Source organism: Mesoplodon mirus (assembly GCF_964341445.2).
Source record: "Mesoplodon mirus genome assembly, chromosome: 3".
NCBI classification, from domain to species: domain Eukaryota; kingdom Metazoa; phylum Chordata; class Mammalia; order Artiodactyla; family Ziphiidae; genus Mesoplodon; species Mesoplodon mirus.
The window spans coordinates 112,421,636-112,448,377 of NC_138978.1; the positions used below are offsets into that span (position 1 = coordinate 112,421,636).

At 40.4% G+C, this 26,742-nt stretch overlaps 1 protein-coding gene across 1 annotated transcript; it reads right to left on the reverse strand.

Moving 5' to 3' along the window:
• Nucleotides 1–24,284: 24,284 nt before the first annotated feature.
• On the reverse strand, nt 24,285–26,437 carry ADAM30 (ADAM metallopeptidase domain 30; the record flags this gene model as incomplete). Its single annotated transcript, XM_082612175.1, is given in 5 exon segments — nt 24,285–24,812; nt 24,816–25,189; nt 25,192–25,510; nt 25,632–25,675; nt 25,678–26,437. Coding segments are annotated over 5 exon segments (2,025 nt in total).
• Nucleotides 26,438–26,742: the final 305 nt, after the last annotated feature.

The window sequence follows — 26,742 nt, forward strand, 5'->3', positions numbered from 1 at the left end:
CGAGGTAAACACGGGGGAGTGGAACAGAGCCAGGAAATCTCAGACAGCTAGCTGCCATGTTTCTGAACACTGCACAAAAACAAAAGAGAGAGCTCAGTAAAGTAAGAAAATCTACCCCGAACCACACTACCTTTTAAAAGCACAGGAAACTAATGTCACATAAAAATGAGCAAAAAAAACCATATTGAGGTAAAATCTAATGCAAAGTTATTATAAGAAGTCATTTAACTCTGTGGTTCCCAAACCTGCTGGACATGAGAATCACTGGGGGAGGGGGGGGGATAAAACAAAAACAAAATCAGAAAACATTCTTTCTGAGCCATTTGTTCTGGATAGGAGGCCATACTACTGGCAACATACAATAAGTTAAACAGGCCTAACCAGTGGTGTTGACAATGCAGTGGTCCCTTGATATCCTCAAGGGACTGATTCCAGGAACCCCATGAATACCAAAATCTGCAGATGCTTGAGTCCCTTACATAAAATGGCATAGTGTTTGTATATAACTTATGCAATCCTCTTATATACTTTAAATCATCTCTAGATTATTGTAATATCCAATAAAATGTAAATGCTATGTCAATAGCTATAAATACAATGTAAACACTATGTATAAATTTGTCAGAGCCTGGGAAATTCAAGTTTTGATTTTGGAACATTCTGGATTTTTTTTTTCTGAATATTTTTGGTCCAAGCTCGGTTGAATTTGTGGATGTGGAGCCTGTGGATATAGAGGACCATTGGTAGTTGTCTCCAACAGCCTCCTTCCACTGAGCCGACAACTACCTATGCCCTCGTACCCTTCTCCCAGTTGCCCAGAGCTTTTCATCTGGAGGGGTGTCATGTGCAAAACTGCCTCATTCTAACCCAAAACTATCCATTCTATATTCTATCCTTTCATGAAGGAATGATAAATGAGAGCTGATAAATCTATGACAGCTAATGTTTCAGTAATTAATTTTAGCTTACTAGAGATTCCCTCCCCAATACTTTCATACAACAGCTGTAGTATTGCATCTATTTTCACTGTACACCCTCAAGGAATCACTAATGTGAAAATTTCCAAAACAATTTAGGTAGGCATATCGGGGAGAGATTTTAGGTCAGAAGAGCTTCAACAGTTCAAGTTCTTTGGTGGCAAACAAAAGAACCCTAAGCACACTAGAAAGAAGGAATATTTATAGCCTTGAGAAGGAGAGGAACTGGGGACCCTCTGGGAATCACAGAAACATGTATTCACAAACCTTCTGTTAGGGTGTTCATTAGGTAACTTAATTCCAAACAAATTTCAATTCTCAAGATTCAAATTCCAGAGGAAGAAACTTTAAATTGTTTTTATTGGGTCACATATCCATTCCCTTCATATGTAAGTGGAGTTTTATAATCAGCAGCTCCAAACTATATGGAATTTCTCAAGAAGGAAAGAAAGAAGAAAAAATACAACAGATTTCCACTAGAGACCTCTCTCCAGATCTGCCTGGTTCTAGTCAGCCTGACTAGATGACTTGAATGTACTTTTGTTGAATGAATTCTAAATGAGTAATTCAAGATATCAAAAAAAAAAAAGTCAACCTGATGTGGCTGGTTCTCATGTGGCTTATGTTCTACCCCACACTGTCCCTGACACTGGACCTGGCAGTTCTTTGCATTCACTTTAAAGAATCCCCTTATATCACACATTATTGATTAAAGATTTTGTGCTGAGACAGAGAAGAAGGTTGCATTGTACACCACAAAAACACGAACTAAATCATTTCAAGAAACTAGCCAAGTGCCCATCATCAGTAGAATGGACACATAAAACGTGGCATATTTGCAGAATGCACTACTACACAGCATGAGAATGAGCGATATACAACTATGCATGGCATGAACAGCCTCACATACACAATGCTGAGTGAAAGAAGCCAGACAAAAATGAGTACAGATTGTACAATTCCATTTAAACTATGAAACAGGCAAAGCTGATCATATTGTTCAAGGTCAGGCTAGTGGTTACCTTTTTGGGGAGGGGTCATGACTGGAACAGAGTGTGGTGCTCCAAGGACAAAGAACAAGATAAACTCAAAGGCCCAACATTGCTGGAACAAAGAGTTACAGGACTCCTATCACTCTGTCACATTGTGACCATTGCAAGTCCCAGAGCCCTCTAAGCAGCATGCCCCATTCTTCTCCAGCTCGGCATACTGAAAGTATACACACTCTTCCCAGTCAGCAGATGACTCGCAGGTTCCCTGGTTTTAAAAACAGACCAGAAACCCTTGCTGAGGGTCGACTCTCCCTATCAAGAAGTTGGCCGGCTGCTCTGGCAGCGACCCTTCCCTCTAATAAATTCTGTCTTCTTTACATTCCGCCTTGTGTCTGGAAATTCTTTTCCAACCTGCATTCGGACCACAACGCAGAGTGCAAGGGCAGTTTCTAGGGTCCAGGACATGCTTTGTTTCTTGATCTGGGTGTTGGTTTCATAGGTGTGTTCTGTTTGTGAAAAGTCATTGAAGTGTGCACTTCTGATAAGCAGACTTTTTTGTGTATATTATATACTTCAAAAAAAAGTTAAAGAAATCTTATTAGACATTCCTGTTCTTCCCAAAGGCCCTCCTTGCCTGCTTGGCCAACCAGAGGTCCTCTCTGTCTCCCCTCTCAGCTGTGTCCCTGCTCTACCCCTCACGCTCAGGGATCTTCTTTTTTTTTTTTTTTTTTTTTTTTTTTGCGGTACGCGGTCCTCTCACTGTTGTGGCCTCTCCCGTTGTGGAGCACAGGCTCTGGACGCGCAGGCTCAGCTGCCATGGCTCACGGGCCTAGCTGCTCCGCGGTATGTGGGATCTTCCCGGACTGGGACACGAACCCGCGTCCCCTGCATCGGCAGGCGGACTCTCAACCACTGCGCCACCAGGGGAGCCCAGGGATCTTTTCAGCTCCTGCTCCAAACAAGTTCCCTTCCCTGTTTGGCATGGCTCCCTGGAAAGGACAGTTTTGTGCTCTATCTGCTTCGCTCTCAGAGAATGGTCCTGCCTGAATTTCTGGCCTTCAATAGTTCTTCCAGAAATTCTTGTGAATAGTGAATAAAATGTTCTCATTCCATTGTAGTTTTACCTGAGAAAATACTTGCAAATGAGACAGGCTGGCACCTGGAACCCTTTGCTGGGACCTGGGACCCTTTGTTGGGACCTGGGACCCTTTGCTGGGACCTGGGACCCTTTGCTGGCACCTGGGACCCTTTGCTGGGACCTGGGACCCTTTGCTGCAGTGCTGCAATGCTTGCACCTGGACACACCTCTCCTCAAGCAATGAGATACAAAGAAACTGTATGGGACTAAAAATAACTGCGTGCATGTTGCAGTTGAGGCAAATTCTGGACCCAAAAGATACAAAGAAAACAAAAAACCCAACTGCCACTTTTGAAGAGCCTGGAGCAAAAACAGGGTGTGGGGAGAAAAAGCAGGGTACTGCACATGCCCCCTGCACACAACCCCACCTAAGCAGTGGACAAAACACCTAAGCCACCTCTCCGGCCCAACTCCTGGAAACACCCCTACCCTCACCCCATATAAGGAGCAAGCTTGCCCTCCCTCAGGGAGCGAGCAAGCAAGGGAACCTGTTGTTTGTTCTCCGCTCCCTCCTGCTGCAGCAGGGGCCCCAATTTAAAGACTTGCCTGAATTTCTTGTCTGGCCTCTAGTCAATTTCAATTGACTGGGGAAGGCCAAGAACCCTGGCCGGTAACACAAATATTTACAATTTTGGATTCACAAATTCTGTCCCCAAGGGATAGATAAGAAGAAGAGACCTGGTATTCCACTAACTTACCAGTTCAGACCTATTCCTTCATCTTCCTCTCCTCTCTGTTTGCTTTTTCTTAGAGTAATTAACTGCTAAGTACCAAGGGTGGAAGTCTAGTGATCACACTTGTGACGCTAGGGATTGTGAAGTTGCAGTCTGACTCTGCCTGTATCCTCTCAGGCTTCACCATTTTCAGTGCCTGCTATTGCTGTATAAATACCTTAATTCCCTTGCCCCAATGTGTGATAAGTTTGAGGCATGTGTAGCAGGCGGGCTTCCAGAGTTCCTTAGAGGGATTAAGGCTCAAATTGCCCATAGTTCATAATTTATTCACACACCCTTTATTAGCTGCCTCCCTTCCCTATCTCAGTTCCTCACTTCCCTGCAGGTTTCCTAGGATCTTCTCCCAATTCCGTGTGAACCCTTGTCTCAGTGTCTGAGTCTGGGGGGAACACAGGCCAAGGTGGACATGCCCATGTGCACATGTACACAAACATACACAACAATGAATTGTATTAGTGTATGGCAGACACACCCTAAGGTGACCTTGTGTAATCCCTTCCCCTTGAATGTAAATGGAACCTGGGACTTATTTCTAACCAACCAAATAGGATGAATAGTGATGGACTAGTCACTCCTGGGCTTATATTACATTGTAAGAGAGAGATTCTCCAGTCAGTTTCGAAGAAGCAAACCACCACGTTTGAGGTGTCTGTGGGGGTCAGAAGACAGAGAGGTGTGGTGGCCCCTATGATCTGGGTGTTGCCTCTGGACAAGCAAGAGGATTCAGCTAAGCTATGTGGAAGCCCTTGACCCATGGATATTCTGAGATAACAAATGTGTTGTTTTAAGCCACTAAGTTTGTGGTAAATTGTTAAGCAGTAGAAAATGACTGCATTCTCTGTGGAAATTTTTGACCAGAGGTTGGGATGTGTTTCTCCCATTCCTTAGGACCTTGCTGACAGGAATTCAACCTCAAGTGCCTCCAGGTCCAACTTTGCTCTTTGATTTGTTATCTAAGAACAGTCAGGATTGACACTTTTTCTTGTTCCTCCTGAGTTTTCACTAAAAGTGACTATTTGGATAGTCCACCAATTCTCTGGTAAATGCACATTTCTTCAATAATGCCTCTCTCTGAATTCCTTCTGGAGAACTTGATCCAGAAGAGCCTGATCTTTCCAAGGTCAGGACCAGGTCCAGGCTCGCAGGAGCAGGACCTTGTTCCATGGCTCATTTCAAAAGTCTGTTGGGTTGTAACAGGATACGTAAAGTTCTTTTCTTCTTCCTGTGTATGTCAGCAACTTGACTTATGAATTAGGGCAATCCTCTAAACTGCTATAATGCTGAGGCTTTCTCTTCTGTTCTCTGAGAAGTTATGAGAAATTTTACATTATTTGGCAGCTGTCTATATTTTCAAGTATTGTTTTACGGGCTTCCAAGAATTTCCCTACAGCTTTGGAGCAGAGCCAGCTTAGCCTCCTCTGTTCTTGCTCCTCTGATATCTGCTTTATCTAGCATTTCAGTGCTATTTCCAGTCAACATTTAAATATTTCTTCCCTGCAGATGGGGTGCAAGTGGGAGTTACGGGGAAGATTTTTTCAGCATCGCACATTATTTTATTTTATTGAAGTATAGTTGATTTACAATGTTGTGTTAATTTCTGTTGTACAACAAAGTGATTCAGTTGTGTGTGTGTGTGTGTGTGTATATATATATATATATATATATATATATATTCTCTTTCATTATGGTTTATCACATAATATTGAATGTAGTTCCCTGTGCTACACAGTAAGACCTTGTTGTTTATCCATTCTCTATATAATAGTTTGCATCTGTTAATCCCCAAATCCCAACCCAACCACCCCCCCCACCCCACACCCCCAACTCTATTCTCTATGTCTGTAGCATCTCACATTTCAATCCGGCCAAATGGAGCTTTCCACTGACTGCTCCACATGTCAGCCCTCATCTCTGTTGGTTGGCCCCAGTGTGGGCAATAGGCATGTTTTTGTAACCCAAGCTCTACTGTGTTCACTTGTGTCCTAAGAAGAGGATTAGCCTTTTGAGACATTCAGAGACAAAGGCAGAATCTTAAAAAATCACATTAAAGGTATTTCCCTGCTCTGTTATCACACTGGAAGTCAGAAAAATTTAATATCCTAATAAAGCTGTATTTACTCTCTCTTCTCCTGTGAAAAATTTTGCAAGTCACTTTATATTTGCTCCCATTAAAAAAAAATTCTTCAAGTAGGATCCTTTCAAACTCAGTCTCATCACAGTCCACTGCTATTTCACAAATCAGCAGTGATTCTGAGCATGCAGGCCACCGGGGTCCATGGATCCTTCACAGGAGCAGACGGCTCTCTCAGACACTGGTCTACTGCTACAGCTCTTGGTCTTCCTACTGTTCTGATCGTTAGAGAGTGGTCAGGCATGTTCAGTTGATGTATTTGACCACTGCTACAGGAAAAGCACTTCTGGTCCAGGTGTTGGCCCATGATTGAGCTCTAAGCTCACCACTGCCTCATGTCCCCCTCTTATGCTCAGCCAGTGTTCCCCAAAGAACAACCACTGTGTTGGGAGAGCTGCTTCCAGGAGTTTATAGAGTCAGCCACAGGCTGGGCCATCCCCTCATTCTCCAGAGCACAGTGTGTCTCCGCCGTTCTAGAACTGCTCATGCAGATGATCCACCTCTTCCCCTGTGACAACTTTGCTCACCATGAATCTCAGGAACTTTAATCAAGTGCCAAAACTTTTTGTTAGATTCTTATCCCAGGACAATGACTGCTTCAGCCGATATAGTTATAATATTACTGAGAGTAGCAATTCAAGTGTGTTATTTCTTTAGATGATTTGCTACAGGAGTATAGGACACATGTCACTGTGCTCCCAATTTAATACCTTCCTTGACAAACAATTTCATTAAATCTACTCAATGATCCTAAAAAAAATTCTTTTTTTTTTCTATTTTACAGATAGAAAAACAACCTCAGAGAGGTTGAAGGAGCTGTTCAAGGTCACACAGCTATTAATTGACATACCTGGGATTAGAACCCAAGTGTGTTTGACAACAAAATAAATGTTTTGATCTTGTCTTCTGACAAGAAGGAAAAGAACTCCTGGGCTGATGGGGGAATATAAAGACTTGCCTTATGAACCTAAACACTGAAAGTTGTTTCTCAAGCTAGAGTCATGTACACCTGGTACCTTATAGGACTAATTTAGGGAGTTTGCTCATTCTCTGAAAAAACCTCTAAAAGTGTATTTTCATTTTGCTGATAATGTGGGAGAAAAGATAAGTTTCTGTATAATATGCTTAATTACTTTCTGAGTAATGCCTTGAGATTTGCATGCTGCATTTGCATTTATGGTAAAAGTCATTGGCACCAAGTAGTACTTCGTTAATTATGAGTGAATGGGAGAGAACACAGGCTGACTTTCTATGTAACATGGTGTGGAGTTGAGGCTGAGTGTTGCAGGGCTGTCAAAGAATGAAGGCCTTGTTGCAGTTTGGAAGGAGAAAAGCTACAGTGATACTTGAGTCACAGAGTAACTGTGGAATGCCAAAAGAATCTGAACCGTAGCAAAACATACCAGGCTCCTTTTGTAAACCTTCTGATTTTTTTGGTTGAAACTGGATGATGCGGTGGCTCTGGAAATTGGATTCTGTCCCTTCTCCAGGGTTTGCTGTGTTTTTTTGTTATTGTTTTTTTTATTTTTTTATTTTTTTACTGTTGTAGGCTATCTCTAAAGACCAGCCTGAGGTGTAAACTTAAGGTTTTCTCAGGTGTTTTCTGAGACTTTGCCTTTCCCTGGGCATGCACAGTCACTTTCTATTAATAATTTGCCCCACATACATGGTTGCTTTTGAATGTCCTAGTCCTTGATGTCTGGCTCCCAAGAGTGGAAAAAGAGAAAAATGAAGGGGGCTGGGGGAAAGGGTTCCTGCTCTTTAAATCTTTGGGAAGTCACTGCAGCTGAAAGGGGAGGTGTTGCAAAAACGGAGCGAGGTACGAGGACAATGGCCTCTGTGTTTGCACCTTTGTGGTGAGAAGCAGCCGTTAGCAATCAGAGCACAGGTCCCTGATATTTGAGGGATGGGGTGAATTATTCCTTATTGGGAATTTGGATTTATGGTCTGACTATTTAATGATCTCTGTAAATAAATTAACAGTTTAAAGAGATTTTTGTTTCTGTTGGGTATCCCAGGTCATTTCTTCACTGAGAATCTAGTTTATTGGCCTTTTCAATCAGGAGTTTGGTTTTATGGTCTGTTCATTTGATGACCTCTATAAATGGATTAATAGTTGATAGATCTTATTTCACTGGGTGAGAGGTGACAGAGAATCTGGTTTGTCTTTTCTGTTAGTCTGTTGACTCTTTGGAGCTCAAAGTAATTAAGAATTTTGCCGAAGAGAACAGCTCTTTGAAATGGACCGGTGAGTTTTGTAATTATGTGTTTATTCTGACTCATAGCTGAAATTCTAGAATTGAAGTTGTAAACTCTTTGTCTCAGTCTGGATGTCTATGTATCTGATTCAAGAGATCTTTACATCTAGTTGTGTGAGGGTGTAATATTTTCCTACTTGCCGTTGGTGTTAACAAATTAGATTATAAATTATCTTAAGTTAAAAGATCCCTACTCTGATTAGCTAATGAGATAAATAAGCACATATAAATTGAATATTTCTAAAATTCCAAAAAAATAAGGAAATTGAACTTTTAATGTTTTCAATGTATTAGACTTAAAAAGTATCCTTACAGAGAATAACTCAGAAATGTTTTAAGAATTCAAGTTCACACAATTTAGGTAAATATTGGCAAGTGAAGCTAGTTTAATAATTTTAGTTACTAAAAATAGCTAAGTCTTCACTGATTTATCACAGATGAGTATAAATGTAGATTTTATTCTGTTGTAGGTATATTGTTCCTAGACTTAGGAAGATTTACTGATCAAATAAGCTGTCATTATTTCTACTTAATACTTAAAGTTATGAAAAATGTAAAAATATGAAAAATGTGTTTCACCAAATTGACTCATTATTCTGATAAAATTTTATTTTAACAATTATGTTTTGTAGTATGTCAACTTGAGGATACTTTCCAAAATGTTTAGGTAATTTAAAACCTTAGACTAGGATTAAGTTGAATTAATAAATGAAATTTCATTGGATACCTGCATAATTTCTAAGTAAGACAGAGCACTGAAACATTAATTACTAAGCATTATTTTAACTTTCTATGTTTTTGCTTCTTCTTATATGCTACAGAGAAACTATATAGAGACTTTAATAGACTGTCTTTGGGTCTATTAAAGAATGTGTTCATTTTTGCCGTTTTGAGAAGTTGTATAAAGTATGGCTATAGAAAGTTGTATTGTATTTATGAGCTCTGCAGGACTGCGAAGATGCTGGTGTGTAACTCCAGTTGTCTACCCCAAGTTTTTTCTGTGAAATAGAAATTACTTCTGTTAAAAGTTATGATTTGTATATGTGAATGAAGCTCTATTTAGGAACAATAATTTCAGGGAAATACAACTCTGCACATATTTGTTTGCTAAGGAAAAGATTAGTTTTGTCCTAAAGGACTGTTTTGTTGGTCTCTGAACCCCTTTGCACTCTTCAAGCTGATTGAGGACCCCAGGGAGCTTTATTTATGTATTGTAACTATTAATGTTTACCATATTGAAAATTGAAACAGAAACAAAAGTGTTAAAATGCTTACTAACTGATTCATTTGAAGATAGTGGCAATGAATGCATGGCATGTTAATGATATTTTAGCAATGTTATATAAAACTTAGGGGGTTTTATGTTTTTGGTTTTTTTGTTGTTGTTTTTAAAATTTATTTATTTACGGCTGTGTTGGGTCTTTGTTTCTGTGCTAGGGCTTTCTCTAGTTGTGGCAAGTGGGGACCACTCTTCATTGCGGTGTGCAGGCCTCTCACTATGGCAGCCTCTCTTGTTGCGGAGCACAGGCTCCAGACACGCAGGCTCAGTAATTGTGGCTCATGGGCCCAGTTGCTCCGCGGCATGTGGGATCTTCCCAGACCAGGGCTCGAACCTGTGTCCCCCTGCATTGGCAGGCAAATTCTCAACCACTGTGCCACCAAGGAAGCCCAAAACTTAGTTTTAACCTCATGAACCCCCTGAGATGGTTGTAAAGTAAAACATCAGTTTGTTCCAGAATATGAGAGAACACAATGAAGGACACAATTTTTAAATAAATGTTATTTGCCTTCGTTTTTAGTACTTGAATTTGAAAATTATGAATTATTTAAGATCTTATAAAGTGAGCTTAATTTCAATGTGCTTGTTTCCTAATTTACTGTTTATTGCCTTCAGCTACAAATATAAAGGGTTATTCTTTTTTTTTTTCTTTCGGTGACATCTGCCTAGAACAACAAAGATTCTGTCTACCAGAATAACCTTCTATGGTTTGTGTTGACTTTATCATGTCCTTGATTATTTAAGAAAATAAAGGCTTGTCATTTAAGAAAGAGCTAAAGTTCTTTATAATCATGTTACCTTCTCTCTCTCTCTCTCTCTCTCTCTCTCTCTCTCTTTCTTTCTCTCTCTCTTTTAATGTTTTATTGTTTTAATGTTTTATTGAGTATTGTTTCTCAGGCACCATGATCTTTTTCCTATTGTAAGCTTTTGAATCTCCTGACAACTTGATCTCTGCCTTCCTAAAATCAAAATTTACATTCAAAAAAAATTAAAAAATAATACTTTGGGGATACTTTTTGCATGTAAAACTCCCTTTTGGATTTCCCAGTTTTCCCAGAGAGCCCCTGGTTAATCACAAAGATTTGTTCTTTCATCTTATAAAAAGACAGCTGCTAGAAATAATTAGATTTATTTAATATATTACTATTGATGAGTTACATGGGAAGAGCTGTCAAATCAGAAGAGATGCTTAGCCTTCCCTAAGTTACATTTGTATGAGTAAAATGTTATTAATGTAAATATTTCAGAAATCTTGTACTCTATGGGCTAGAGATTTGTCAGAGCCTCACTGTCCATGAAATATCGCTATTTATCAGCCCTGGTGCTGCTTTGCCTGAGATTAAACAATGGCATAGTGTTATTAGTTGCCATTGCAGTTATTGGAGATTCACATCAGTAACGTATGGAGTTTATTAATATACGTATGCTTAGGACCTCCTCTAGACTTGCTGAATCTTTTACTTGAAATTGCTATATTCTTGGTATATTCTTACTATCTGCTTGGAATATTCATGTCCTATTACATCAATAATATCATATGTTATATTTGAAGCTTTTTCTCTGTAAGACATGTCCATCCATTTTTATAATAATTATTATTTTTTGATCTTTTGGGTGGATGAAAGAAGGAAATAGCATAAACTACTTTTATTCCCTTCAAGGAAGACTTTAGGGCTGAGGATGGGTAAGGAAGAACTGAACTGGCCCAAATGAAAGATCAGCAGTGGGACTTCCCTGGCAGTCCAGACTTTGCCTTCCAGTGCAAGGGGTGCGGGTTAGATCCCTGGTCAGGGAGCTAAGATCTCACATGCCTCGTGGCCAGAAAACCAAAACATAAAACAGAAGCAATATTGTAACAAATTCAATAAAGAGTTTAAAAAATAGTCCCCATCAAAAAAATCTTTAAAAAATGACCAGCAGTGTTTTACACTGTCCTGTTTAAGCCTTAGCCTCTCATGGGAATCGTCCCTGATGCTGTCGACACTTGTGTCCCCTATTCTGCCTCATGTGTCACTCTGACTTCTGTTTGTTGAAAGTAACTCTGCGAGACATGCCTGCATATGACATCTTGATCCCTGTTTGTGACTGTATCACGGGAAGCTGTGCTGACCAGTTCTGCTGTCTCTGCTGATTGTGACCACACACGCAGCTCTATGCCAGCAGTAGCATCGCTGGGAATAGATCCCAGCCACCCTGAGCAAACAATGCTGTACCTTCAGTGCGGTGCTGCTCTTGGCTCAGTGGTCAGCCTCTGCAGACCTGACTGTAGACTATGTTGCTAAGGCTGGGCCAGAGAAAGAAGTATTGAATGTGTTTAATCTGCAGCATAGTGTTTGCAAGCATGGACTTTGGAGTCAGACACTCCTGTGTTTGAATCCTGGCTCTACCACTTATTATCAAGGGCAGATAGCTTGCCGTCTCAGAGACTATTTCTGTAAGGTGGTATGTTTTTGTTTTGAGGATTAAATGAGTTATATGTAAAGAGCCAGGAAAGGATCTTTGAGTCATTTTGTTAGTATGTTATAAGAAACCTCCAAACTTTTTTTCCAAAGTGGCAGCACCATTTTGCATTCCCACAACAATCTTTGAGGGTTATGGTTGCTGTGCATCCTCACCAACACTTGGTGTTAACAGTCTTTTAAATTTTAGCCATTCTAGTAGATGTGTAGTGGTATCACATTTGGTTTTATCGTTGCTGTTATTTTGGATTTTTAAAAACAGCTTTCTTGAGAAGTAATTCACATACCTTGTAGTTCATACATTTAAAGTGTACAATTCAGTGGTCTGGGCATATTACATCACTACATTTTTTGGCAAAATACATATAGCATAAAATTGGCCATTTTAATAATTTAAAAATGTACAATTCAGTGGCATTATTATATCTACAGTGTTGTACAATTATCACCACTGTTTCCAAAACTTTTTCATTACCCCAAACAGAACCTATGTAACCATTAGGCAATAAATCCCTATTCCCTTGACTCCCTAGGCTCTGGTAACCTCTAACCTGCATTCTATCTTTAAGAATTTCCTTATTCTAGATATTTCATGTAAGTGGAATCATATAATATTTGTCCTTTTGTGGCTGACTTACTTTGTTTAGTTTCCAAGGTTCATCCATGTCGTAGCATGTACCAAAACTTCATCACTTTTTAAGGCTGAATAATATTCCACTATATGTATATAAAATATTTTTTTACCCATTCATCTGTTGATGGACACTTTGGTTGTTTCCACATTTTGGCTATAGTGAATAATGCCGCAATAAACATCAGTGTACGAGCATCTGTTCAAGTCCCTGTTTTTTGTTCTTTTGGGTTTATACCTAGGAGCAGAATTTCTGGGTCATTTGATAATTCTATGCTTAGCTTTTTGAGGCAGTGCCAAACTGTTTTCCATAGCAGTTGCACCATTTTACATTCTAACCAGTAATGTACAATTTTCCACATCCTCACCAACACTTTTTTGTGTTTTGTTAGATCATAGTCAGTCTAGTAGGTGTGAGGTAGTATCTTGTTGTGGTTTGATTTGCACTTATTTAATGATTAATTGTATTGAATATATTCTCATGTACTTACTGACCACTGTGACCATTGTGTATCATTTGGAGAAATGTCTATTTGAGTCCTTTGCCCATTTTTTCAGTTGGGTTGTTTGTCTTTTTGTTGCTGAGTTGTAGGAGTTCTTTTGTATATTCTGGAAATTAAACCCTTATCATATATACGATTTGTAAATATTGTCTCATATTATGTAGGATTTTTTTCACTTTCTTCAAATGTTTGATGCACAAAAGTTCTTAATTTTGATGAAGTCTAATTAATCATTTTTTTCTTTTGTTGCTTGTGCTTTTGATGTCGTATCTAAGAATCCACTGTCAAATCCAAGGACATGAGGATTTATGCCATATTTTCTTCTAGTGGTTTTATGGTTTAGCTTTTATATTTAGGTCATTCACACATTTTGAGTTTATTTTTGTTTGGTGTGAGGTAGGGGTCCAACTGAATTCTTTTTTATGTGGAAATCCACTTGTCCCAACACCATCTATTGAAGATACTGTCTTTTCTCTATTGAATGGTCTTGGAACTGTTGTTAAAATGAATTGCCCATAGATGTATGGGTTTATCTCTGGATTCTCAATTCTATTCTACTGGTTTGAATGTTTGTCTCTATGCCAATGCCATACTGTCTTGATTACTGTAGCTTTGCAGAAGTTTTGAAATTGGAGAGTGTGAATACTCCAACTTTGCTCTTCTTTTTCAAGATTGCTTTGGTTATTCAGGGCCCCTTGTAATTTCATGTGAATTTGAGCATTGGCTTTTCTATTTCTGCAAAAAACACTGTTGGAATTTTGATAGGAATTACATTGAATCTATAGATTGCTTTGGGTAGTATTGACATCTTAACAATATTAAATCTTCATATCCATGAACACGGGATGCCTTTCCATTTATTTAGAGCTTTTTTTCACTTCTTTCAGCAAAGGTTTTTAGTTCTCAGTGTACATATTCTTCACCTCCTTAGTGAAATGTATTCCCAAGTATTTTATTCTTTTAGCTGTTATTTAATATGGAATTGCTTTCTTAATCTCCCTTTTGGATTGTTCATTGCTTATTTGGATTGTGTATGAAAACACATGTGATTTTTGCATGTTGATTTGGTACCCTGAAGCTTTTCTGAATTTGCTTATTCGCTCTAATAACTTTCTAATAGCTTTCCATATGTAGAATCATGAACAGAGATAGTTTTACTTCTTCCTTTCCAATTGGGATGCTTTATATTTCTTTTTCTTGTCTAACTCATCCAGATAGAACGTCTTACAATGTTGAATATTGTGAAAGCAGGAATTCTTGTCTCATGCCTGATTTTGGAGCAAAGTGTTTAGTCCTTCACCATTGAGTATGATGTTAGCTGTAGGTTTTTCAAAAAAGCCTTTTATCATGTTGCAGAAGTTTCTTTTTCATCCTAGTTCCTGAGATTTTTTATTATGAAAGGGCAATGGACTTTGTCAAATGTTTTTCCTTCATCAATTGAGATCACCATTTGGGTTTTTTCCTTCATTCTGTCAGAGTGATGTATTACATTGATTTTCTTGTGTTGAATCACATTTATATTCCTGGGATAATCACATTTGGTTTTAATTTGCAGAGCTCTAATGACTAGTAATGTTGAATATCTATTTATGTGCTTTCAGCCATCTGTATATCTTCTTTGGTGAGGTGTCTGTTCACATCTTTTGCTCATTTAAAAATACTGAGTTGTTTGTCTTATTGATTTGCAAGTCTTTTCTCAGATATATGTTATACAAATATTTTATTCCAGTCTGTGACATGTTTTTTAGCTTTTTAATAGTATTTTTAAGGAAAAAATTTGAACATTTGAAGTACAATTTATAACTTTTTTCTTTTATTGTTCTTGTTTTTTGTGTCCTAAGACATCTTACCCAAGATCACAGAGATTTTCACCTATATTCAATCTTAAAATAAATGGCTTCTGGCTTAGTCTTCATGTTCTCAGATTACTCTCCTCTGTTTTTATTCATGCAGTGACTACAGACTTCACATATAGTAAGTCTGATGGAAATGTGTATTGCATTTTAAAATTAATACTTGGTATGTGCCTTCTTCACTATCCTGTGTCTGTACAGTCATCCCTCAGTATCCATGGTTATTGGTTCCAGGATCCCCACCCCTAACCCCAGATACCAAAATTTGTGGATGCTCAAGTCCTTTATATAAAATGGTGTATTATTTGCATATAACCTATGCACATCCTCCCTGTATACTTTAAATCCTCTCTAGATTATTTATAACACCTAATACAAGGTAAATGCTATGTAAATAGTTGGTGGTGCACAGCAAATTTGAGTTTTGCTTTTTGGAACTTTCTGGATGTTTTTTCAAATATTTTTAATCCGTGGTTGGTTGAATCTACGGATGTGGAACCCGCAGATACTGAAGGCCAACTGCACTGCCTCCTATGTGGTCATGCACATGCCAGGCAGACCCATAACACAGAGTTTTCTGGGACCCAAGGTTTCTCCCAGTTGACTGTCCTCCCGTGTTCCAGCAGAGGATGTTAGTTTCTGTCATGGTGGTCAAGCAGCTAATTACGATGCCTCACGTGACTTTCACAGAGGACAACTATATTTGTTAATGCTTAAGCCAGGCCCCATCCTAAACTCTTTACACATTTTAACTAGTTTGATCCTCAAACACCACAGAAAGTAAACGATGGCTCAGAGACTCCAGGCTCCATCTCATACAGCCAATTTGAGGCAGTCAGTCATATCCAGAGCGGCTTAATTCCAAAGCCTTTGCTCTTCCCACTAAAAAAACTACCATAGGCTGTGGCTGGAGTCTTATATAAATGAGCACATTTTGGGAAACAACATAGACCTGATTTTTCTTCTTCTTACATCAGATGTATCTCCAGATGCATTGAAGTTCAGACATCTGATTCTGAAGCCCTGCCGTGGGGTCTAAGGACAGAGTTTTCCACAGGGTGGCCCTTAGCCCCCAGGTAGAGAACCACCTTTCCTGTGCTCAGCCCACATGTGTCAGCAGGGCCACACAGATGAGGGCAGTGTAGCTTGTGCACTGCACAAAAGTATATGGTTAAGGGGGCAAGTGGGGGTTAGAATCCGGCCTGCTTTGGCCCTGTGGGTCCATGGGGCAGTGTCTTCCTAGAGGGGCATCATCCTTTTATAATCCTTACAAAGACACCATATCTGCTAGCAGTGGCCCTGTCCTTTAGGTGAAGTTGACTAAACCCCTGGGGTCTAGAGAAGTTACATGTAATATAACTTAGCTAAGTTAATCATCACATTCTATCCTCCTGGCCATAGTGATTGGTTGAGGAATGAGCACATAACTCATGCAGGAGACTCTTGGCCAGTGAGGCTTGATTTGGAGGCTTTTGTTTGAGGGCTGTGGTTCTTGCCTGATAAGGTGAGGACTGGAGCTGCTGCAGCCATCTTGCAACTAGGTGGGGCTTGATAATGAAGTTAATTCCCAGAAAAGGTCAAAAAATATCGAGAGAAAACCTTATCCTTGTGACATTGTTGAATCTTTGGTCAAGTTATGCCTGAAACCCAAATCTACTTATAGACTGTGGAATAACATAAACCAATAAATTCTCTTTTTTGTTTGAGACAGTCTGGCTGTCAGTTGTGACCAAAAGCACACTAACTATTCCATACACACCCACACACATGCCTGCTCCCTATACTACATCCTGGCTTTATATTTTCATCATAGCATCAGTCACTTTCTCATAGTACTTTATTTACGTATTTAGTTAATTGTTTTCCTACATCCACTCCTCACCCCTGCTGAAGTGTTATGTTCTAAATGGCAAGGAATTTTATCTTCTTTGTTCACTGATGGATTCCCAATTCCTGAAATGAGTTCTTAGCACATAGCATGCATTCAATAGCATTTTGTTGAATGATATACCCCTACTCAATGAATTATTAAGGATTACTAACATTCCAGAGGCATAAATGAAAATCAGCACGGTTCTAGAGTTGACCAAGGACCATCCCAGCCTTCTAATAAGATAATGGGAAGGTAATAAAGCTTGCACTGTGCACGTGTACATGCAGATTGTTGGCATTTCAGCAATTTCAGGGAGGGGACTTAGTTATTGTTACATCACCAAGATTGTTTTCAGTTGGTGAGGCTTTTCAATTGGAACTCTTTCTAAGTACATTTAAAATACTTTTAATATATTTATAGAATGACTGTTATGTTTTACTTTTTGTTTTGTGTTGGTGTATGTGCTGTTTTTTACTTTTTGGATTTTTATTTTGTTCATCTCTACTTCTTTACTATCACGATGTATTATTTTTCCTTTAGAAAGTGTAACTGAATTAGGGGAGATAGGTGAGCCATGGTGTCTTTTATCTCTTATATGTGCCATAGTCAGAAAAAAAACTGAGAACCTCTACCTTTTTGGGGGATTGTCATCCACATTTCATTTACATCCTTTCACTTCTTACAGGTAATATCACAGAATCTGGCACTTAATCTAATAAAGTTTACATGGTTCCTGTCAGTCTGGTAATCCCCGTTTATTTACCGTCTCCATCATGGAATCTAATACTTTTGTTTAATTCTCTGACAGTGATTTGCCCCAGAGCCCTCCTGGGAGTTGGTGGTTGCTTTTTGCGAAGCTAACTCTTTGCTTCGTAAGAATGACCCTTTTCCATCTGCCTGTCACCTTATCTGAACTCTCACTGTTAAGAGATTTATCCTTCAGGTTAACAAGCTATTTAACGCTTCGGGGGAGCAATACATTATTTCTGATGTTTTTCTTTGACAACCAAAATGGTGACAAGGTTGTGATGTGAGGAAGGAAGAAGAGAGGAAGGATAGAAGAAGGGGGAAGTGTGTAGAGCCAATGCTCTGTTTCATTTCTCCTCTCTTCTTTCAGCCAGCACTTGGTAGCTAGTTTTAGGCTGCCTAAGTGATAGGGGATCATCTTCAGGTTGGGGTATAAGATTTTGTGTTTACTAGTCAGCAGTGCCATGTGGGTGAAGTGAGTGGCCATCTGCATAGCCTGGACTGCATGGCCAAGCCACGTGTCCTCTCCTCTCTGGCGGCGTTTCCTGCTAAGAAACGGGCATGGGATCACACCAAAGCCATGTTTTCTGTAATTGTCAAGTCCATATTGTTTTGTCTTACATTGCCAAGTAGATTCCAGACCTAGGGAGGAAAAAAATGACCTCCTCGGTATGGGAGCCACCACCTCATAAAGAATAACAAATGTCAGAAGGCAAAGAGACTTGAGCAAGACTACGTGAGCTGTCAGCAGCAGGAGAGAGAAGAGCATCCAAGGCCAGGCCAGCTCCACTGCACCTGCTGTGCCTGTCATCTTTCCTCAGGAGCTGCAGAGCTTACAATGAAATAAACTGCCACCCACTCAAGGCTGCTTCGAGGTTGGCCAGGCATGTCACCTCCATCTCTCCTTTATCACACCAGGGCTGCAGCCGGGGAGGAGCTCTTCTAAGGGGGGTGGGAGGCAGAGACTGGAAGGAAGGCAATGGAGAAACACTTGGGTGTGTTTTCTGAGTCGTATTTCACCTTTTCACTCTCATCGCTACTGAAGTGGAACAGTAGCAATGTACACAACCATCTGTTAAAGGTGGCCCTGGAATTTATGGTCCACATCACCCTAGTAGAGACTCTGCTGGTAAATGTTCCCCATGGCAAATGAGACAATAAACAGGTGGCTGAGGAGGATGAGGGCAATAGAGAGAGGACAGAGGGATGCAGAAGCAGAAGAGGGCTAGAGGCTCTTTCCTGAGTTTCTTTCTCCTGTCATCAAACCTTTATCCCCGATGGCCAAAGACCTGGCTCTTTCATCCATGGGAGATGAATACCCCTCGTCTGCTGAGGGCAGCTAGAGGTGGGGAAGAGGAGAGTACCATGGAAAGGGGTTACGGGGTGAACATTTACAGCTAGAAGACACTGTCATACCAATGTTGACGTCCCTGTCCCTGAGCTTAAAAATGTCAGTGCAGTAAGGGCCTCATCAGTCTTAGCTGCTATGTATACTCTCCGAGACAATGATCAGATTGCCAGCATGGCAGAGAAGGAAGAGGAAAGGGGCTTGAGCAAGGGTTGGCAGGATCTTGATTCTTGCTCTATGGTCGGTACTTGCATAGGAAGTGTTGGAGCTTGCTGCATTCTTTGCTGTTCCAAGGCAAAAAATCTATAAGAAAATAAACAGACCTTTAAATCTGTCTGTGTATTGAGCTTATCAGTGTCCTCGGAGTGTTTTGCTTGGACCCATGGATAAGGTACATAATTTTACTGGTCAGCTTGGCTAGGATGTGGTGCCCAGTTGTTTGGTCAAACACCAGTCTACGTTTTGCTGTGAAGGTATTTTTCTTTTTAGATGTGATGAGCATTTAAATCAGCAGACTTTGTGTAAAGCGGATTACCCTCCATAATGTAGTAACCATCCAATCAGTGAAGGCCTTAAGAGAAAAGACTGAGGTCCACGGAAGAGAGAGGAATTCTGCCTTCAGGCTACCCTCAGCCTCAAGACTGCAGCATCAACTCACAGGAACGTCCAGCCTGCTGACCTGCTCTGTGCACCTCAGATTTGCCAGCCCCACAATCACATGAACCAATTCCTTAAGATAAATCAATCTCTCTCTCTCTCTCCCTTCTATTTCTTCCATTTCTCCAGAGAATCCCGACTAAAAGAGGTACTAACTTTGCTAATGGAAAGAAAAATAATGTAAATGTCACACACAATTGCAGACACTCCACACCAGCACTGCTTTTGAGGGAAGGCAGGACTTGACATAAACCAACTGAAAACGAGAGGCTCTTTCATGTTTGAAACAGGATGCTGTAAGGAACAGACGGTGATCTTTCCTGACGTCCACAGCTGAGGAGCTACAAAGATTCCATCTGAAGTTCAAAGAATTGGAAGCTGCTGAAGCCAGCCGTGTCCCATCTGGCCACTCATTTATAAAGAAGGACTGAGAGGAAGGACTTTTGAAGGACTGAAGTTTTTTTTTTTTTTTTTTTTGCGGTATGCGGGCCTCTCACTGTTGTGGCCTCCCCCGTTGCGGAGCACAGGCTCCGGATGCGCAGGCCCAGCGGCCATGGCTCACGGGCCCAGCCGCTCCGCGGCATATGGGATCCTCCCAGACCGGGGCACGAACCCGTATCCCCTGCATCGGCAGGCGGACTCTCAACCACTGTGCCACCAGGGAGGCCCAGGACTGAAGTATTTTTGAAGAGAGATCCAATTATTTTCCTTCCAGAAACCAAGCTCCACAGAATCACTTGTCATTCTGGGGCATCTGCCATAGAGTGATGAGTTGTTCCCCAGCTGGATGTCTGCCTGGCTCTGACTTGCAGATCTGGCCCTGACACCAGCACCAGTGTGTGTTAAGTCGCTGGGATGAGAGCCCTGAGAGAGAGGACATGGAGGCACAGCCAGACAAGGCGGGTGAGGCACGTCCCGTCATGTGCCTGGTTCTCGGGAGGTATAGAGGATGGGTCCTGCTCATTCCTGCAGCAGGGTTACTTCCAGGTATTGGGTTGCTTCTTATCATTAAGTTAAAATAATTCTTTATTTTGTAAATACAAGCCGTTTATCAGATATAAGATTTGCAAACATTTTCTCCCACTCTGTGGTTTGTATTTTCCTTTTTGTAATGGTTTTTTGAAACATGAAAGTTTTTCATTTAATGAAGCCCAAATTATTGATTTTTTTCTATTATGGCTTGTGCTTTTGGTGTAGTGTCTTATAACTCTTTGCTTAACCCCAAATCACAAAGTTTTTCTCCTTTGTATTTATTTGGAAATTTTATACTTTTAAAAATAAGTTGTGTATCTATACACTAACAACAAACTATCAAAAAAAGAAATTTTTTAAAAATCCCATTTACAATAGCATCAAAAAGAATAAAACACTTAAGAATAAATTTAACCAAGGAGGTGATAGAGTTGTACACAAAATCATAAGCCATTGATGAAATAAATTGAAGAACACAAATAAATGAAAAGATATCATGTGTTCATAGACTGAAAGAATTAATATTATTAAAGTGTACATACTATCCTAAGATATCTATATGTTTAATACAATTGCTATCAAATTCCAATGGCATTTTTCACAGAAATAGGAAAAATAAATCCTAAAATAAGTAGGGAACCACAAAAGACCCCGAATAGCCAAAAGAATCTTGAGAAAGAACAGAGTTGAAGGAATCACATTTCCTGGTTTCAAATTATATACAAAGCTATAGTAATCAAAACAGTATGGTACTGGCATAAAAACATACACATAGACCAATGAAACACATTAGAGAGCCCAGAAATAAACCCAAGCATATAAGTCAACTAATTTTTGAGAAGTGTGCCAAAATAACACAATTGGGAAAGAATAGTCTCTTCAATAAATGGTGTTGGGAAAGCTGGATATCTACATGCATAGGATGAATTTGGATCCTCATCTTACAACATACACAAAAATAACTCAAAAGGATTAAAGACTTAAACATAAGACCTAAAACCCTAACACTCCCAGGAGAAAGTATAGGGGAAAAGACACTTGACATTGGTTTTGGCAATGATATTTTTGGATATAACACCAAAAGCAACAAAAGCAAAAATAAACACATGGGACTACATCAAACTAAAAAGGTTCTGCAAAAAAGGAAACAATGAACAAATGAAAAGGTAACCTCCAATTTGGAAGATAAGGGGTTAATACCCCAAATATATAAGGAACTCACACAACTCAGAAGCAAACCCCATCTCCCACAAATATCTCTATTTAAAAATGGGCAAGGACATGAATAGACAGTTTTCCAAAGAAGATATACAAATGGCAAACATGTATATGTGAATGTATCCAACACTACTAAAGTACTGACTTGAAAATATAAGGCATGAAAATAGAACTACCATATCATCCAGCAATCCCACTCCTGGGATTATAATATATCCAAAGGAAATGAAGTCAGTATCTCGAAGAGACATCTTTCCTGCCATGTTCATTGCAGCATTATTCACAATAATCAACACTTGGAAACAAACTAAGTGTCCCTCAACAAATGAATGAATAAGTAAAATGTGGCACATATATAAAATGGAATATTATTCAGCCATGAAAAAGGAAGTCATCCATTTGGAAAAACTGGAATGAATCTAGAGGGCATTATGCTAAGTGAAAAGCAACACAGAGATATACAAATACTATATGGTATTACTACTTTGTGAAGCGTAAAAAACCCCCACTGTATTCATAGAAATAGAATAGAATGGTGGTTGCCAGGGGCTGGGCAGAGGGGAAAATGGGTAGATGTAAGTCAAAGGGTACAAACTTTCAGTTATAATTATTAGTAAAATATGTCCTGAAGATCTAATGTACAGCATGGTAAATATACTTCATAATACAATATTTTATACTTGAAATTTGCTGAGTTGCTTATAAGCATTCAGACTCCCTTTAAACAATTTAACTATGTGAGACGATGAATGTGTTAATTATTTGATCTTGGTAGACATTCTAAAATGTTTATATATATAAAATCATCACATTGTACAATATAAATATGTTATTACATTTGTCAATTGTTCCTTAATATGGTAGAAAAAATGACTAAATGATATGTATTATGTGCACATAATGACAATTAAATTTATTTAAAAATTTACTAGTGTGTAAATATTCTTACAGTTTTTAAATAAATCCTTCTCCCTAAATTCAATTTCCTAATATTCATATACTGCTTCCTTGAATAATGTCATTACATATCTGTTATGTAATCTTGAGGAAGTTATTTAACCCCATTTTTCTCAATTTCTTTTTTGGAAAACCGTAAAATAATAACACCTACCTCACAGAGTTATTTTCAGGACTCTGTACATTAACACTGGTGAAGTGCTTAGAACATTGTCTGACAAACAGTGAACTCACAATAAATGGTAGCCACCATTATCAGTATTGAGGCTATAAGCACATGTCCTTTTTTTTAGGACATTTTCTGATGATGGCCAAGCTTGAAAAATGTTAAAATTATGATCACCACAAAGATGGGGTTATTTTGGTGTTTCTCCTCTGAGTAAGAAGAGTCCCCAGATAGCCCAAGGGGACCACTCTTTATCATGAGCCTCCCACATCTTCTTTAGTTAGAAGAACTATGTGGCTAAGAAAAGAGGAGATTGGGGTGGGGTACAGTGGACCTGCAGTGCTGCCTGGGGAAGGTGAGGGAACAGCAGGAGGACTCAGCCCAGAACAAGACCAAAACACTTGGGCTCACACAGGTCTGGGGTGATGAGACCCTCACTGAGTAAGAAGTGGCCACTGACTCTTCTGAAGGGGCCACTCAGTCCTCCTCTCCTCCCAGGCAAAAGGGTGGAGGAGAACACTTGGAGGCAGACCTGGGTGTACTTGGGATGGAAGGTATTCCTCACTCCCCTCTGCTCTCCTTAGGGGTGTGGCAAACCTGGGGCCAGATGTCCCCCAGCACACATTCACAAAAGACTTGCCCCTGCAAGCAGAAACCCAAAGCACAGAATTCTGTTAAGAGCCTTGTCCTTAGGACACTGCCAGACCTTGTCATCATTTGTAGACTGTGGTGCAAGGCAGGAGTTACGGTAAATTAGAGTCCTCGACCCAGCTGAGGTCAACCCAAACACTGAGTCAGAGGCCACACTTCTACGGAGCTACAGTGAACCATACAGTGACTATAACAGCAGAAGATACTTAACTGAGGGACACACACCCTTTGCAAACTATCGCATTCTATATATAAAATGTGGTAGTTACCATTTATGGTTCAGCAGGGGGCAGAGACACAGAGGATTTCATGAGGGAGGCAGAGGGAAAGGCAGACAACGGTTTTGTTTGCTGGGAACTGAGAGACAGGACTCTACCCTGAAATCCACTGCAATTCTATGAAACGCACAGCATTCTGTGTTTGGAAAGCTGCTAGGGCATTCTTTTAAGGATATCCAAAACTTGATCACAAACTAAGAGGAAAGTAAAGTAGGAAAGCAAAATGCACTGATTTGTTTCCAAACCAAGAATACCTTTTATTTACTGATCAAAACCTCAAAGAACATTAGGTAAAATAAATTGAAGGAAGAAGTGTTTGGATAAATGAGAAGCTTGTTCCATTTATGACCCTATGTAATAGAGTGACTGTGGATTGCCTGATTGCTTTTTGGTTTCTTGATCATTTTGGCCTTGAATTGTTCTGCTCCAGTGTTAATTGGTGGTGTTTCTTTCTCTTTGGGTTTATAAGCTTCCTATGATTTTCCTGAAAAGCACAACAATCACTGAGATAATTAAGAAAATCAGGCGCATTAACGTAATGGACACAACCTGAAGTGAGGCGGGCACCTCCCTCTTTAGGGGTCCTGGAGGCCCACTGTCAATGCTCCCTCCATACCCCACCTCCTCACAGAATGGAGAGGCCCAGCCATACATGCAGTGGCAGTTTTTGTTACTGTTGCAAACACCTCGGCAGTTGCACTTCTCAGGCAAACAGTCAAAATTCAGGACTGAGCTATTCACACAATTTCTATTAAAACATATCCGCTCCTTACCACAGGAGGTACCATCACTTATCACACCCAGGTCAAGTAACCCCATAGGTACCATGGCTAGATGATATCCAGTGCCCCAGCACATGAGATTTTCTTCATGCAGGTGAGTGGAAATTAGAATAGTATGATCTGGCATATCAGGGATGGTTTCGACATTTATACACTGTAGCCTGTCACATAACGCCTTTTCTCTGGGACACTTCTCATACTGATGAACTCATAAAATAACACAGTTCCCATATTGGTCACCTATTACATTAACTGCATCGTAGCATTGAAGAGGAGCCCCCATGGCATCAACTCCAAAAATATTTTGGCACTGCATAGTTTTGGATTGGCAGCCCTTTCTGACACAACGGGCTCTATACTTGCAGGGGGTTCCATCCTGCTTATATGCGTCACTTGGGCAGAATGCTGAGGTCCCACTGCAGTACTCTGCAAGGTCACATTCATTTTCTTCCCCCTGACACATATATCCAGATGGATGAAATTGACAGTTATGACAGCAAAGTCCAGTGCTACAGCTGGCACCTTCTTTGAATTTACAATCTGGCTGACAACGCTGGTCTTCTTTACAGTCCTCTCTTGAACCAAATCACATTCCTCATTCTCTTCCACAATTTTGTTTCCACATCTCTTTACCACATAACCTAATCCTGGGATATCCGTTAGACAGTTTAATCCTGAACTTACATGCGAATAAAATTCGGCATAACTACAATTACTAAACCCAGTTCGTCCAGTGGCCATGATGCAACTATGCCTACCCTTACATTGGCAGTATTTGTAATCATGGATCATTCCCACACTATGGCCCAGAGCATGAGCAGTCCAAGTGGCAGGTCCAAGGATATTTTTATCTAGAATAGAACTTGTAGATCCAGAAGGCAATGTACTACATACACTTCCCCAGTGCTGTGAAAGCGCATCACTAAACTGTTTTTTAAGGTATAGGTGTGCCCAGGTGTGCTGGAATCTGACGACTTCGGTCACGTGACCTGTATTGCACAAACTGGCCTAAAACTTGTGATATCACTGGGGCATTAAGTGTTATTTTGTCTCTTTCTGTCCATACTTCATAGCTAATAGTTGTATTCTCGTACGGACATCTTGAAAGTAAGAGTCTGCAATTGCAGTCGGAAGAATGGCATCATTTATGACTTGAGTAAGATTGGAGTTCAAATATAAATACCTAATGTTATCAAAGACCAGGGCTAATTCCAAGTACTTTTGCTGCATATATGCCTCACTAAAGTCATGTATCCTAGCCCTGTTCTCATGCTCGGCCAACTGATTTACTGTTTCATCATCAGTTAAGCCACAGATCTGACTGGGAAATTCCTCCTCTTTCTTTAGGAGATATATGACATGTTCAAAACTGGAAGAGGCTCTGAGGGGCTCGATTTGGTAATGGTTGGCATCCACTTTCAGGATGCCTTGGAGACCCCCCATGCATGTACTTAAAGTAGCTTTAGAATCCTGATTTCCTTCAACCAAGCCCATATAGTTGCAGTCGCTGGGTATATAAGGGTGATCCTCCAAGAGCCTCCCCTGTTCTGTGAAGGAGAAAACCTGCAGATTCCGGGGCAATAGAAACCTCTTGGGCCACAGGTGGAGGACGTGGTTCTTGCCTTTTACCTGCAGGAGGTAGGACACGTGCTTGGCCACACCCTGCTCCCCTCCACGGAAGCTCAGCTTCTTGGGGATGGTGATTTCATAGGAGTCAAAGCCCCACTCAGGGTGAAAAATTAAATCCTTGCCAAGAGAGTCAACCAGGAGCACCGGCAGGACTAGCAAGGGGAGCGAACGGCCTGGGGAGAGGAGGGTCCTCACTGACCTCATGGCAGAGCCTGTTCCCAAGTGAGTCAGTCCCTGCCACTGGGGACTTGCGACTCAGACTTCCAGGGACCGCCGCTAGAGGCGCGGGACCAGTAAGTGCGGAGCTCCCTGAGCCCCTGTGTGGGAGCGCAGCCTCGGTCCAAGCTGGGTCAGGCTCAGTCCAGCGGATTTCCACAGCAGGTGCACGCCCTGTCCAACGCATCTAGTTCGTTTTCTGGGCGGTGCCGTTGGGCGCACGTGCAAGAATCCAGGGAAGGTGCGCGAGAATAAAATGAAAAGCGAGGCTATTTGCACGAGGGGTGCAGAAG